The sequence below is a fragment of the Haemorhous mexicanus genome, chromosome 8 (genome assembly GCF_027477595.1).
Source record: "Haemorhous mexicanus isolate bHaeMex1 chromosome 8, bHaeMex1.pri, whole genome shotgun sequence".
NCBI classification, from domain to species: Eukaryota; Metazoa; Chordata; class Aves; order Passeriformes; family Fringillidae; genus Haemorhous; species Haemorhous mexicanus.
The window spans coordinates 24,204,288-24,218,257 of record NC_082348.1 but is presented as its reverse complement, the minus strand read 5'-3'; the positions used below and the strand labels follow the sequence as shown (position 1 = coordinate 24,218,257).

At 42.6% G+C, this 13,970-nt stretch overlaps 1 protein-coding gene across 6 annotated transcripts in view; it reads left to right on the top strand.

The window, feature by feature from the left end:
- The first annotated feature begins 20 nt into the window (after window positions 1–20).
- Window positions 21–13,970, top strand: part of PIKFYVE (phosphoinositide kinase, FYVE-type zinc finger containing) — a 63,817-nt gene continuing 49,867 nt past the window's right edge. The window contains exons 1-5 of one of the 6 annotated variants that reach the window (XM_059853223.1): window positions 21–42; window positions 3,223–3,404; window positions 4,922–5,104; window positions 10,294–10,412; window positions 13,134–13,305. In XM_059853223.1, the coding sequence (XP_059709206.1) occupies window positions 3,233–3,404; window positions 4,922–5,104; window positions 10,294–10,412; window positions 13,134–13,305 (646 nt within the window). In that variant the 5' untranslated portion in view covers window positions 21–42; window positions 3,223–3,232. Of the gene's footprint in view, window positions 43–481; window positions 806–3,222; window positions 3,405–4,921; window positions 5,105–9,399; window positions 9,503–10,293; window positions 10,413–13,133; window positions 13,306–13,970 lie in introns of those variants that run through there. The other 5 variants (XM_059853221.1, XM_059853222.1, XM_059853220.1 and 2 more) reach the window with 5 other exon arrangements.

Below are 13,970 nucleotides of genomic sequence, written 5' to 3'. Positions count from 1 at the left end.
GTTCCGGGCCGGCCGCGTTCCGCGCTCGGCCACCCCCGCGCAGTGAGTGCCCGCTGGCACAGGGAACCCGCTGGCGCCGGGGGGCTCGGGCGTGGTCCAGGGAGAGTGCTGCAGCCCAGCCCGGGGATGCGGTACACACAGCGGGCACGGGCTATTCCGCTGGCGCTGTGGCGGCCGTGTCGACACCACGGCCCTGGGGAAGCAGCGGGCACCTCTCTGGGGCTGGGGCGAGGCGGGGAGAGTGGCCGGGAAGGAACCTCGGGGCGGGAATAGAAGAGAAGGGACTATTAATGAAATAAGGTGCACTCCAAGTTCCCGGGGGACTTGGAGTACACCTCCCGCCATCAGCTCCCGAGGCAGCAGCCCGGGTGTGCCGCGCCCGGGCGGAGCAGCCGGGAAGGGCCGCGGGGCGGGGCCGGGCGCTGCCGGCGGGTGGAGTGCGCGGAGCTTCGATTGGCGATGCCTAGGCGGGAGAGGCGCGGTCGGCGGGCGGTTGGTCGGGGCTGGCGGCGCCGCCGGGCCGGGCGGTGAAGGAAGAGCGGCGGTGCCGCCCCAGCACCGGCACCGCAGCCGCGGGCAGCAGGTGAGCACCGTCCGCCGGCACCGCTCTGCGGCCCCCTTGCTCCGCTCGCCTTCTCCGGGCCTGCCCCTGGTAGCGATCGGCTGTGGCTCTCCGGGGGTCACTGCCCACCGCGTCCGCGCCGTCCCGTCACAGGTGATCTCCGGGTCTGCCATCCCAGGCGAGGGAAGGCGGCGGTGTCCCCTTCACGGAGGGGAGAGCGGAGCTGCTGTCTCCTGCGCAGAGGTTGGAGGGGAAGCGTGTCAGTCACGCAGTTATGTCCGAATTGCGGGTAGTCTTGCACCGGGGTGTGTTATCCGGGTGCCCGGGAGTCATGTGTGTGTAGGAAGAAGGGGCCGTGTCCTTCTGGCGCTGGGTGGCTGTGGGCAGGTCTGTGGGACGCGGGATGTCCCCGCGCTGCTCTGCGGGGAACAGCAGTGCGTGTGGGGAGGGAGCCTCACGGCCACCCTCCTACTCCGTGTTTTGTCGGTGGGGAATTGGTGATTGCTGAAGCTGCAGCTTCGGGTGGGTTTAGATGCATTCCCCGTGACTGTTGGTGAGGATCCTGTGAGAAATGTACTCTGGTTTTCTTCTTGTTCACCGATATGTGCACCTTGCTTTCCCCTTTCCCGTATTATACAAAGAAGTGACTGTTTCTTGGTTTCTTGTGGTGGTGTGGTGGGGGAGTATTTTCCCTTTAGTGGGACAGCTAAAGCATAAAAAGGCTGATAGATTCTGTAGTTAGTGTGTTGTACAGCACAGAAAATCTAGACGTTTCTGGAACTAATGCTAGGTATAATGCTATTATTTTTAACAGTTTTAATTAGACCAATACTGCTGTGACAGAAGCAGTTATTATGTTTTTTTCCCCCTTGAAATGCAAGTTTTTGTATAATCACACATACATATATACATATTTAATGCACATTTAGACCCTTGCTTGTAACTCTTATCTTGCCAGGCTATAGTCAGTTGCTGAAATAGGAGCATAGTTTCATAGTGGGATGTTTAACGTGGTGCTATTTGTGAAGGTACACCCTTGTTGTATGTTCAGCATTTAAAAAGCAAACTATTAGTTGCCTTAAGATTGAAGAAACAATTCCAAATTTACCTGAAGAGTGTGTTTCAAGGGAAATGTTCCATGAACTCTGGTGTTTAAGTACATTCGAGTCACCTGAATGAATAATACTGATGAAATGAACAACAAAACAACATGCCCTGATTTACAGGGTAGAGGGATGTGGAAGACTAAGACAGCCTTACATAAAGAACCTGAACAAAGTTTTTCTTGAAACTTAGTAAATGAAGCCTCTCTGCTTTCTTGTAAATGATGCCTCTCTGCTTTCTTTCCTGAGGACATGTGAATAGCAAAAGAAACTCTGAGCTGAAGGTGCTTACTGTACAGAGCAACAGGCAGAAGTCCACTGAGCAGTCACGTGAATGACTTGCAGATACATCTTTTTGGCATTCTTTGTAGGAAAAGCCAAACTTTGCCACATGAGCTGCTTGTTAGCATGTTCAGTGTCACTTGCTGTTCATGATGATTTTCTCTGGACTTCACACATTTCTTACAGTGTGGCTTCCTGGAACTTGGAAGAAAATATTCTAGTGAGCAATATATGCCTGTAAGTTCTAGGGGACAGTTGTGGGAGTCGGAAATTGTTATTTCATGAAGAAGTGGGTATCAGCTGCTAAGCAGGTAGTATGTTCATAAGGGGTTTTGATCCTTGGCACAGGTAAAAATCAGCCATCACTCATAGGCTCCATCAGCTCCCTGTGTTCCTACTCTCTCAAACATTTCACTAAATCTTTCTTAAACAAAGGTAGTAAGCACCTTAGCCTAGCAGGCTAGAAATGCAGGCTGAGTGAGGTGTTGTGAAAGAAATTGGGTGTCTGATCAGCTTAGAGAGTGTGGGTCGGGGAAAAGTATGACTCTTGGCTGTATGGCAGCTTTGGTACGCAGAAAATAGGGTTTACAAGTATGGCTTCTTCTAATACAGAAACTGGTTTGAGGGTTTTGCTTGTTTTTCCTAAGTGGAGCTGCTCCTGAAAACGAGGATGTTTGCAGATGTTAGATTTGGCAACAAATAAACCTCAGTTCAGGTTGCTTCCCTGGTAACCTGCACAAGGGCCTGTATTGTAATGCAGAGGGGAGGAAAACAGTTTCCTACCAAAATTAATCTTTCAGTCTTGTTTTTGTTTGTAGTTCATTCTACTTCTCATTCTGAAGTTAACCTGGCCAAACAACAAGTCTGCCTTGTGCTTGCTCAGGCATGCCTGTTTTCAGTTCTGTTACAAGGGCTGCAGAAGTCACAACATTAGGAGAAAAGCTGTTAAAACTTCTTTGTGGTATGTCTGCAGAGTCTCCAATTGAAAACTTCAAGTTCTTATAAACCTCTGCTGCAGTGTGTCATCAGTGTAGTGGTGGTTTATACTGTTGCTCTGGATGTTTAACTAGGCACTCTGAATTACACTCTGCAGAGGTGCTGGGCAGGGGGCACGGGCTCCTCTGGCATGCTTGGCCCGTGCTAATTGCAGGTACCTGTGGTCAGTTGGGTGAATGTCTGTCCTCGGGGATCTAATGAGACATCTCCTGTTCAGAAGGCTGAGGAGGTTCTGTTTCACCATCCCTTGTGTAATGTGTGTTGCTGACCTCTTTCCAGGGCACCTGAAATGGCTGCAGATGAGAAGCGCTCTCCAACACTGGACTCCAGCAGTGACCTACCTCGTTCTCCCAGCAGCCCATCTCATCTCACTCACTTCAAACCCCTGACTCCTGACCAGGACGAGCCTCCTTTTAAATCAGCTTACAGCTCTTTTGTAAATCTCTTCCGTTTCAGCAAAGGTGGGTGCTGGGGGGATGTGTGGGCATGGCTTGTGCGTGCTGTTTGCTGCTTATAAAACACCTCAGAACATAGAAGCATAATGTCAAAGGGCTGATGTCAGCTCTTTGATGAGGGATGTTGCATCTGGCTTTTGGGTGATGTAGGAGAGCTTTATTATGAAAGATAGCCAGTGTCTTGCAGCTGGAAATCTGTAGCTGCCCACGGAAGTCAAAGACAAACCAGTTAGCAGTTGTATTGTATAGATTCTAGTTAGAATAGAAACTAGTTAGCAGGTAGTATTGTATAGATTCTTAGCCTGATATCAGAATTTCCTTTGCCTGTATGATTTTTTTTTTGAGCTAAAGTAGGAGTAACCCTCTGCCAGCCTACATGAGCAAAATGTGTGCTTGTCCTTCCAGTGCAAGTTCTTAGTTCAGACTTCATCTACCTCTCACCTTCCTGTGCATCTCATACCTGCAGCTGGGTGACAGCTGACCTGCAGTAAAGCAGGAAGTCCACATTAATTTGCATGGCTTAGGTGTTCCCCATCAAGAAGTCTGAAGTGTTGTGAAAGTTTTGTATATTAAAAAGTATTACATGATTTTGGCCTTTGTGCTGCAGGTGTCATTAAATTTGTTCTCAATGGGCAAACTGTGAAAGAATTGTGTGAGTTCCTTTTTGTTTCAATGAAAGATTCTGCAGAGAATGGTGAATGAAAGCACCTGGATTTTGTGCAAAGTTTGTGTATCCCTTTACTGGAGATGGCCCACTGGTCAGCTGCCTTTGTTTAGTCTGTTCATTATCCAGCTTTGTTAAGCATACTTCAGCAATGTTTGAGCTGAGGGAAAAGAGCCAAACAGCTTTTTGTGTAACTGATCTGTTCAGACTCTTCTTATGCAGAATGAAAAATAATTACTTGGTATGACTGCTATTAGTTTGCATACTAGAGTAGCATCTGTCATTGCTCATTTATTGAAAGTAGCATAAAATGTGGTCAATATTGGCTTCACTTGTTTTTTTCTGACAAATGTAGCTGGAGTCAGCAATGTCTTTTGTTGAGTGAATGGGAAAACAACCTTGAAACAACACATGAAATGTGCATCTTACTGGAATCAATGAGAACCTGTCTGTACTTGATCTGCTGATGGAAATTAAAGGCTGTGGTAATTTAACTGTGACCTCAGTATTGGCTTGTAAAATAACTGAAAATCTCTTTTCAAGGCAGAAGCTGATAGTCAAGTGTAGCTATGCTATGTAGCAAGAATAATTCATGTTCATATTCACAAATAATCTGCCAGGGGTTTTTTTGCCACTTTTCACATTAGGGAATTTCTGAAATAGCCTGAGCCTTGAAGACAGCCTACTGTCCAGTTTCTGTGATGTGTATAGTACTTCTAAAACAAAAAATTCATTTGTTTTGTTTAATCATGATCCAAAAGAGCTATTTGTGTGAGTTTTTTTCACCTTAGCTTTGCATGTACTACTGGTTTTCTTTATCACATCTGAAAGGTGATTTCTTGCTTTTTGCCAACTCTAGATGATGGCAGGCTTTCAACCCCAGCAGAGAGAGCAGAGGCAGGACAGAGTGATCCACAAGCATTGAGTGGTGGCTGGTCCAGTCCTCAGCATCATCCCACGAGGGCTCAGTCTCTGAGATCACCAATCCCTTACAAAAAACAACTGAGTGGTGAGCTGCAAAGAAGATCTTCTGCAACTCTGGGTAATTTCTGTCTGCTCTTTGTTCTATAAGGCAGTGTTGCACTAGCCAGGATGCTTCAGGGTGAGGTGGAAGGATGTGAACAAAGGCTCACTGAGTGTCTAGATTCATACGAGAATTTAATATGAGGCTACACTGCTTCTCTTAGTGAGGTTACACTTTAACCTCATAACTCTCCACTGTTCTTGGTGTTCCAGCAAGACACCTTGTTGGTGCTCTGCTCTTTTAATTGGAAAACAGTCTGGAACAGAAGAGGCTGCCAAAACACATCTAGTGTTTTAAAGTCACCTGAACTTTGATCCTGACCATTTCTGCTTTGTCTTGAGAGACTACAGTTTTTTAACATCTACATGCCAGCTCTAACTTTAGTACTTAGTTGGGGTGGATTTGGTGTTTGGGCCTTCAAGGGAGTTGTAAATGAAGGTTTTTGCTTGTAGTTGTTTCGAGGAGAATTGAATAGGAAGTTGTGCTTAAGATTTTTTTTCAATCCTGCCTAAACTATTGCCAGATTCTGTACTGAATCTTTTAGCTGGTATGTGAATTGATTGCAACTGTGTAATGCTTTAGGAAGATGTGAAAGAGCTAGTAAGTAGATTACAGGGGTCCCTCTTGAGATCTGACTGGTTACTGTTGGTTGTTGATGATAGCCTTGAGGAAACTGCTAAACTGGGTAACAACCTTGTGCAAGGCAGTATTTCCAGGAGTGTGGTACCTAGTGCAAACAAATCAGATCCTAAATGTTGTTAATGTGTATGGGAGTTTCAGAAAGACGTGTAGTTTTGGTAGCCTGGCAAAAGTCTAGTACAGAGAACTGGCATTTTTACCTAAGTCATTTACATGCTTAGTGAAACATGTTCTTCATCTTCCTCCTTGCCCTCTAGTACTATTTGATCTTTTTAGTTGTACTTCCAATGAACCAATTAAGGGGATTAATTAATTTAGGGGTTTTGTTTTGTTTGCTTGGGCTCTTTCTTAAAGAATGTTCTCAAAAACAGCCATATGCTCTTGCCTGATAAGCCAATTTACTTTTACTTGGTACCTCTTGTAAATCACTTGGAAATAGCCTGGGGATTAGATGTTAGAAACCTTCACGAAGTATGTTGTTTGATACTCAGAAGGCAGAAGTAATCTTGCTGTTTGACTTCCTCTGGGATTAGGCAGCCAGGGAATAAAATTTAGTTTAAGGTGTGTGGGAGGAACTGTTTCTGTATTATTCCATCTCTTTTTTAGGACCTCCATTCATACCTCTGGGTTTGGATGCAAATGTACTTAGAAAAATGTGATAATGAATTAGCCTGTAAAGAAGTAAAGTTAGGACAAGCAGGAATTGCTGCTCACTCTTTGAAGAGATTTCTGTGGTACCATGTGCTGAGCAGCCTGACTTGCTGTTGAGGATTTTCTCCCAAACAACCTTGGTGCTGTGACAAACATGAGCTCTGTGTAACACGTGTAAAAGTGTACTGAATTAGTGAGAAGGTTTGGGGGAGTGTTTCAGGCCTTTTCACTTTATTTGAAGAGGGGGAAAAATACTTGCATTTTCCTTCTCTAAAAGTCAGGCATTACGTTTTTTTGAAACATACTTTAGAAAATTATTTTTCTTTCCTTTTTTTACCTTAAATCATGCTGAATAATTAGGTCTTTGAGGATTTTCTTTGTGTAGCAGAGAATTTTATTTCTGCTAATGCAGCTGATGCTGGCCTGCACAAATAATCTTAGAAATTATTGCCATATCTAAATGGTTAAAAGCAAGAAAATAAGTGATGGGATTTACTTAAACATCCAGATGGGTAAATTGGTTCACCCACTGACTTCAGTGACAGAGAGGTGTTTAATTGAGTTAAGTTTTCTTGTAGCCCTGTGTCCACAGGCCTGTAAGTGTCTCTGGGCTTTACCATTACTTGGATAGTTAATAACATGGGCAGGTGTAGGCAGGAAAATATATAAGCACTTCACAAAGGTCTCTCTAGCCTACTTGATCTTAAATAATGTATCAAGTTAAACAAACTGAAAGGAGTAAATAAATAAAAAGTTGCTTCTGGTGCCTCTAAATAGTGATGAAATGAAATTCCTCCTGAAGATGCTGACCCTCACCTCTCATCTGTCCATTAGCTTGTAGTGTCTATGCAGCACATCTCATTGCTTGGGGCCCACGCTGTCTGACAGCTGCAAGTGCAGAACAGCATGGAGGGATGCTGGCTTTTGGAGGACACTGTCTGGCAGCAGTTGTGTAGGGTTTCAGTTCTGTGCTTCCCTTCAGGACTGCTTACACAAAACTGTTATAATAGCTTCTTACTGGCTTTTGTGAAAATAGGAGGAGCTATTGGATGCCTGGCTTATGTCAGAGATGCTCTGAGGGTTGTGTGGCTGAAGAACCAGTGCTGAGACTCTGCAGTGGCTCCTGTGGCCTCTCTCTTGCGTAGTCTGTTGCATCATCATGTGCTGGTTGTGTTGGACTGTGTGTGCTGTGCTGTCAGATGAAGGCTTTCAAGGTGCTGGATTGAACCAAAATAGTCCAACTATGAGACTATTGTCACTGAGATAATGTCACAGCTTGCAAATCCTGTTTAAGGAGAACTGGAAATGCTGACTGCTGCAGAGGGAGCATGGATAGCAAAACACTTCTAGCTTGTTACCCTGTCATGAAGGATAATGCTGTTAATGCTAGACAATTGTGGCAGACTGGCAGTAATAGGGAGTGGCAAAGGAGCTTAGCAGGAGCAAAGGAATGGCCAATGATCATATAGGGGAAGAAGGCCTGAGGAAAGCATGTGGTACTTACTGGAAATCATTGTGGAGCATGATGTACTATCCCCCATCATCTTTTCTAATCAAAAAGATTTTGGAACATGGAAATGCATGCTATAAAATGAAGCTAAGGGCAGTTTTCCTACTTTTCATCGCAGTACTTCCTATGGCAGTGATTTGAGGAAGATGTGATGTTTGAACTGTGGTAGTGAAATTGAATATGAAATTTTATGCTGTGGCAGCAAGTAATTAGAAAGCAATTTGGGTTGTTTCGTATTAGCAAAACCAGTATCTCTGGCAGGGGTATTTTTTTATTGTTGAAACTGTGTCAATCTCTACCTTTTGTGTCATTCATTATGGTCAGTTCTCTAAACTGAAACTATAGGTTGCAAAAAAGTAGTTCTTGTGGTGTTTTTGCCTTGTCATTCACTGTAAAATGAATGCTAAAATACTGTAGAATCATGAAACTCTGTGAAAACATATTTCTATACTTCAGAGTTTTCTTTTAGGTTTTACCAAGGATCAGCAACCATAAAGACATATAGGAAGGGTGATGTTTACTGTTTAAATAAGTTAACTATTGTTTTTCGCTGTAGAAGTTAATTTTTAACTTATAATAATGCAGTTTGGATCAGGGGTAAGAGTTAACCTGAGATTGATACCTGGGAATTCTTTTTGAAGGATGGTGTTTTAGACAGTGTTTCCTTTACTGCAGGAATGATCACTTCTTACTTTCTTGCTATACAGTGTTTTTCCTCAGAAAGAGAGAAATCTCATTATTGAGAAGGAAAAGAAACAGCTGAATTTTAATCTGAGTATCATTCAGCTTCTCAAGTATAAACAGGTTGGCCATGTGCTGCTACTGCAGCACAGTATGCTGATGGCATACTTTTTCTCATGTGGGTGACATCATTCTGACATTGTTTAGTGGAACAGAGAAAAGGGCATTTAACTAGCAAGAGCCAGTGTGGAGTTCCCTGTGGCATTTCCTCAGTGCTGTGTATGTTTGTTTTTGAAAGTCACTTGCCTGACAAGATTTATTGGTAGTTAGGCAGTAGATCTGATAATTCTTTGAATTGGAAGCAACATTCCTGGAAAGGAGATACTCTTGAATTGGGAGGAAGTACCAGGAAGTAAACGCAGCACAGATCTTGTGATAGAAGTAAGGAGGAGCCAGAGGTTTCTCTGGTATTATCAATGTCTTCCTGAAATATGAAGGTCCCCTTAATCACCCTAAAATTCTTAACTTTGTACTGCCCAAAAGTCTGTTTGATTTTTATAAAGAAATCAATTTGAAGTGGCGAGTTACAGAAATGGGTTTCTTTTCTTAAAAAGGAAAATGTTGTGCATTTTTTGTTGTACACAGCAGCAAAGTGTGGGCTGATTGACTAAAAATACCTCCTAAGAAGCTGAAGAAGGGGGCATGGAATCCCACAGTTTCAGTCCCATTAAGGGAGGGCTTTGGTCTGCTGCCCAGGAAGCAGTAGCGTAGCTGTTACTGCACAGCAACAGTTAACGGGCTTCAGGCAGAGCTGTCAGCGTTCCTGCTGACATCAGGGAGAGCTCAGTCAGTAAACAGTGAGCAGCCATGTCTGCTCTTCCTGCACTAGGGGCAAGCTAAATAAAACACTAGTCAGATGGAGAGCAACGAAGCTGGTAAGAAACTTTAAACTATTCAGAAAGTTATTGATCTAGGGAAGAGACTCTGAAAATGTTTAAGTGTTTAGGTAAATAGAGTACTGTGATTTCAAATCTTCCTGGAGAGAAGGAGCCTATTTGTAATTTGTTCAGCAATGCTTCAAAGTAAAAGAAATTAGCTGCATTGCATTTTTATTCAGGAAGTCTCTTTGCTATATTTAATCAAGAATGACTGTACAAATTCTCAACAACCTGTTGTTTTTGTTAGGAGAAAAAACCAACAAACCAAACAACAACCAAAAAAAAAAAAAAACCCAAACCCCTCAAAAATGTGAACTTCTGAATTACTGTTTTTAATAGGAACTGAGCAATGGAGTCCTGATTTTTTTGCTGTAGTAATTTATAAATAAGTTCAGGTCAAAGCATTGATTTATACTACTTCTAGAATGAATGTGTATATTGTAGCAATTATTTTGCAAGTATTAGTATCCTAGAGGGATTTTAAAAATGAGACCTCAGTGTTTTGTAACAGACTACTACAAGCTTCATCTAGTAGGTTGAAAATCACTTCTTTGAAAGATGTTTTCATTCTCAGAGAACTTAAATGGCTTCTTGTAAACACAGTGGGTGGTATTTAAAATGTCAGTCACAGCAAACTATCTGGCATCAAGGGCTAGGAGCCATACACATTGTAACTTTGTTACATGTATATATACGTGAATGTTCTCCCCTCTAATGGAGCTTTGTGTTGTGATGTGAGTGTTGATGTATCATGGAAGAAATGAATATTGCTCTCTCTTCCCTTCCAGACAATCGAAGGAAAGTAGAACCACCTCTTGGAGGTCATGATCCTCGAACTGCAGTTCAGTTAAGAAGCCTCAGCACTGTTTTAAAACGCCTCAAAGAAATCATGGAGGGGAAGAGCCAGGTACTTCTTTAGAAGGATTTGTAGGCCAAACCATCTAGAAAATTTACTCTTTACCATCTAGAAAATTAACTCTTTACTGGGCTTTTCTGAGCTTTTTTTTTAGATACATCATGGGGATTTTTTTTTTCGGATATTTGAAGGATGAGTGAATAAACTCTTAAAGCATGGTGTGAATGCAGGGGAAACAATTTCTTTTGATGCTGACTTTTGACTTGCCAAACATCTGTCATATTGGGGGAGTGAATCATTTGTGTTTACTTGGCTTCTTGTGCTTGGATCAGATGCTTCTTTTTAGACTCCTTCCCACTTATGTGTTACCCAGTCTAGTGAAAAAAACCCTAATAGTTTTCTCCCTAGAAGGCAAACCATGGACAGGTGAAACACATTAACTGTCACAAATACTAATGAGAATTCTTGGAGTGGTTTAAATCTGCTGCTTACTGTGCTACTGATTGTCCAGCAATATTTGCTTGAAAGGTATGCCCTGTTAATCAGTTTTGATTATAGACAAGAGTCTGGTGGTGGCTACTGACTTGCTGATTTCATCTCCATCTCCTGAGTTGGACCATACCTTTAAGAAGAGGCTCTAGTTGAGGAAAGAATCCACACCTATTTATAAGTGAGGGTATAAATAGCTTGTCTGTGGGCAAGACATGAACAGGCAAAAGTACATTTAATTAAACTGGTAGAGGAAGGGAATGGCTTTTGGCTTGATAGCTTTTATAGTTAGACTTTGAGTAAACTTAGTTAGCTTCCAGTGCTATTCTGCTTGTAAGAATAATCTTGCTTTGATAGAAAGGGCAAGATTTTTGAGAGCAAAGCAGAAGCCTTTCATTGCAGTAAGCAGGGCATTGAGTATGCCCCTTATTAATATTTCATTTTGTGGCAACTTCTGAAGGCCTTAGAGATTTTCAGATGTATTTGAGGCTACTGGAGGAGTGCTGAAACAGACAGGATACAGCAGTAAATGAATATGACCAGGTCTTCTGGAGACAGTCTTTTAGTTGTCAGCACACTGACTTCTGTAAAAAAGGTAAAGCATCACTGCTCTTGACTGCAGCCGTGTTTTGCTTGAGTCATTTCAGGGGGCACTTTGTTCCTGCTGTGGGCTTGGCTTGTCTCTACAGAAGACCTCTTTACTTTTTTAGAAAGCTTGTGTCAGATTTGAAAGGTGTTGTTCTAATGAGCCTATACTGCTAAGGCAGGCCAAACTTCTGTTTTGTCTCATGACAAGTGCAGCCTGAAAGGAGGGCAGAGAGTTGGGAGGTGTGACCAGCAGTGACTGGATTTCTGGACACAGTCACATGGAACTGGGGCACAGCACTGGTGTTTGGAACAGCCCATCTCGTGTGGTAGATCCAGAGACCTGGCTTATTATGCAGCGCTGAAAAACAACCTGTTATATGGCATCCCCTGCAGCTTTGCAGCCGTTCTTTGGCAAAGTTCTTCACTCCAACTTTCCCTGCTTGAAGCTGAGTGTTTATCTTAAAAAGTTGTAGATTCTCTAAAACACTAGACTGTCTTGAGCAGTCTTCAGCCTCTTTCTGTGTGGGTTTTCTTGGCTGAGGACAGCATGAAAGTGTTGTGTTGTTGATCATAACTGCTTTGGCCTCAAAATTGGTCTAGCAGCTATGTCAAACTTTAGTTTGTGAATATCCAAAAATAAATCCCAATTTAAAATAAAGCCCAATGGGGTTTTTTTTTCTTATGTGAAAATGAGAGCAGGGATCACCTTTCTTTTGTGTGATTACTCTCTTCTCTGATTGTTTTGAGATAATGCTTGCAGCAGTTTCTCTTCCTGAGAAAAACCCGGTGTATTCAGTCCCTCTGAAAAGGCTTTTTGCCAGAACTGAACTCTAGCAAAGAGTGTTGCACAGGCAGGGCTGTCATGTGACCATTAGCAGTTGTCTCCTTCCATGGGAGTTGCAGCTGGTGTGCTCAGAATCACAATTGAGAGTTTGTCTTGCTCTATAGCTTCTACGCCAATGGGAGATTTAACTCTGTTTTTAAGATGATGTTTTTCCTGTGGCTATACCAATGCTGTTAATTAATATATGTTGTTGTCTGCTGAATGTGAATTTCAGTTTTCTTCACATAGCAGTTAACCCGGAGTTTTGAAACAAAATCAATCTGGGATGGGCTTTTCCAGCTGTTTACTGAAATGCTGAAGAATTTGATCAAATAATAAAACTTTTTGCATGTATCTATAATCCTTTCAAAACATATCCCAATATTAGCTGTTGAAATGATCTTCCTGCAGTGACAATTTCTGATAACTTGATATACTCCTAGATAACAGCTTCAACTGATATGTGGTGGATTTTTTTTTCTTCTCATTTTAAAACTGTGCTAGTTGAGGACCTCTCATGTGCTGGGGGCAAATGAGAGGCAAGAGCAATCACTACTTCATATATTTGTTTATTTTTGACTTCTCTCTACGTCTTATGATAGTTTTATTCTGCTTTGCTCCAATCTTGGGTCAAGGAGGCAAAGTCCTACTGGATTTATTCTCTTAATTCAGAGCTCTCAGCCTTCTGACTCCCTGTAAAACCACGTGAAAAATCCTTTGTGTGGTTTTATGCAAGAGTGTGTGTACACGTGCACGGATATGTGGATATGAAATTTTCTTTTCCATAAGCATAGTCTACAAAGAGTCATGAAACTAAACATGCTTTCTTATTTACAACAGAAACAGCTTTTATCTGCTGTCTTCTCTTATAGGACAGTGACTTGAAGCAGTACTGGATGCCTGACAGCCAGTGCAAAGAATGTTATGACTGTAGCGAGAAATTCACCACTTTCCGAAGGAGGCACCACTGTCGGCTTTGTGGGCAGATCTTTTGTAGTCGATGCTGCAATCAGGAAATCCCTGGAAAATTCATGGGCTACACAGGTAGGATTTATTTACTGAGAAACTGAGCAGTCTCTGTGTGCTCAGCTCTGTTTGATTTACTGCATCTGAGATCCTGGCATCCTTCTAGAAAATGCTGTACAGGTCTGTAGTGGGCTTAAAAACAAGAAAAAAGAATCACAGGACCTAATTCTACCAGTTTCTCTATGAAAGATGGTGGATTATGTCATGCCTGCTAATTTTTACCACACTACAAAACAAATATGGCCACTATTGAATGAAAGTGTGGGTTATGCCTGAGGAAAAGCTGCTCTGAGTAACAGTAGTTTTCAAGTATGAGCCACATATTTTAATTGAGGGTCGGGGGAAAATCTTTCAAATACCAGTTACCAAATTCTAGACATCAGCTGGTGTGTCATATCTGACTGGCTGTTGTTCTGCCATCATTTCAGTGGGCACGTGTGTTCTCCCTCCCTCCCTCTTCCTCTCCTTGTCTGTCTTCACTCTCCTTTTTTACTGATCTTTTGTTAGGTATCATTTGCCTTGGAAAAATTCCCTGAGTGTGTAATTATCCAGGGTTTTGCCCCTTAAGAGAGTATGAGAATTAGACTTGCAAAGAGGTTTTGAAACAGAAAATCCTTCTGTTTGCGCCACTATTCACCTCTGATCCTGTAGGAACAGAGTTCTATTTGTTCCTGTTCGCTTAC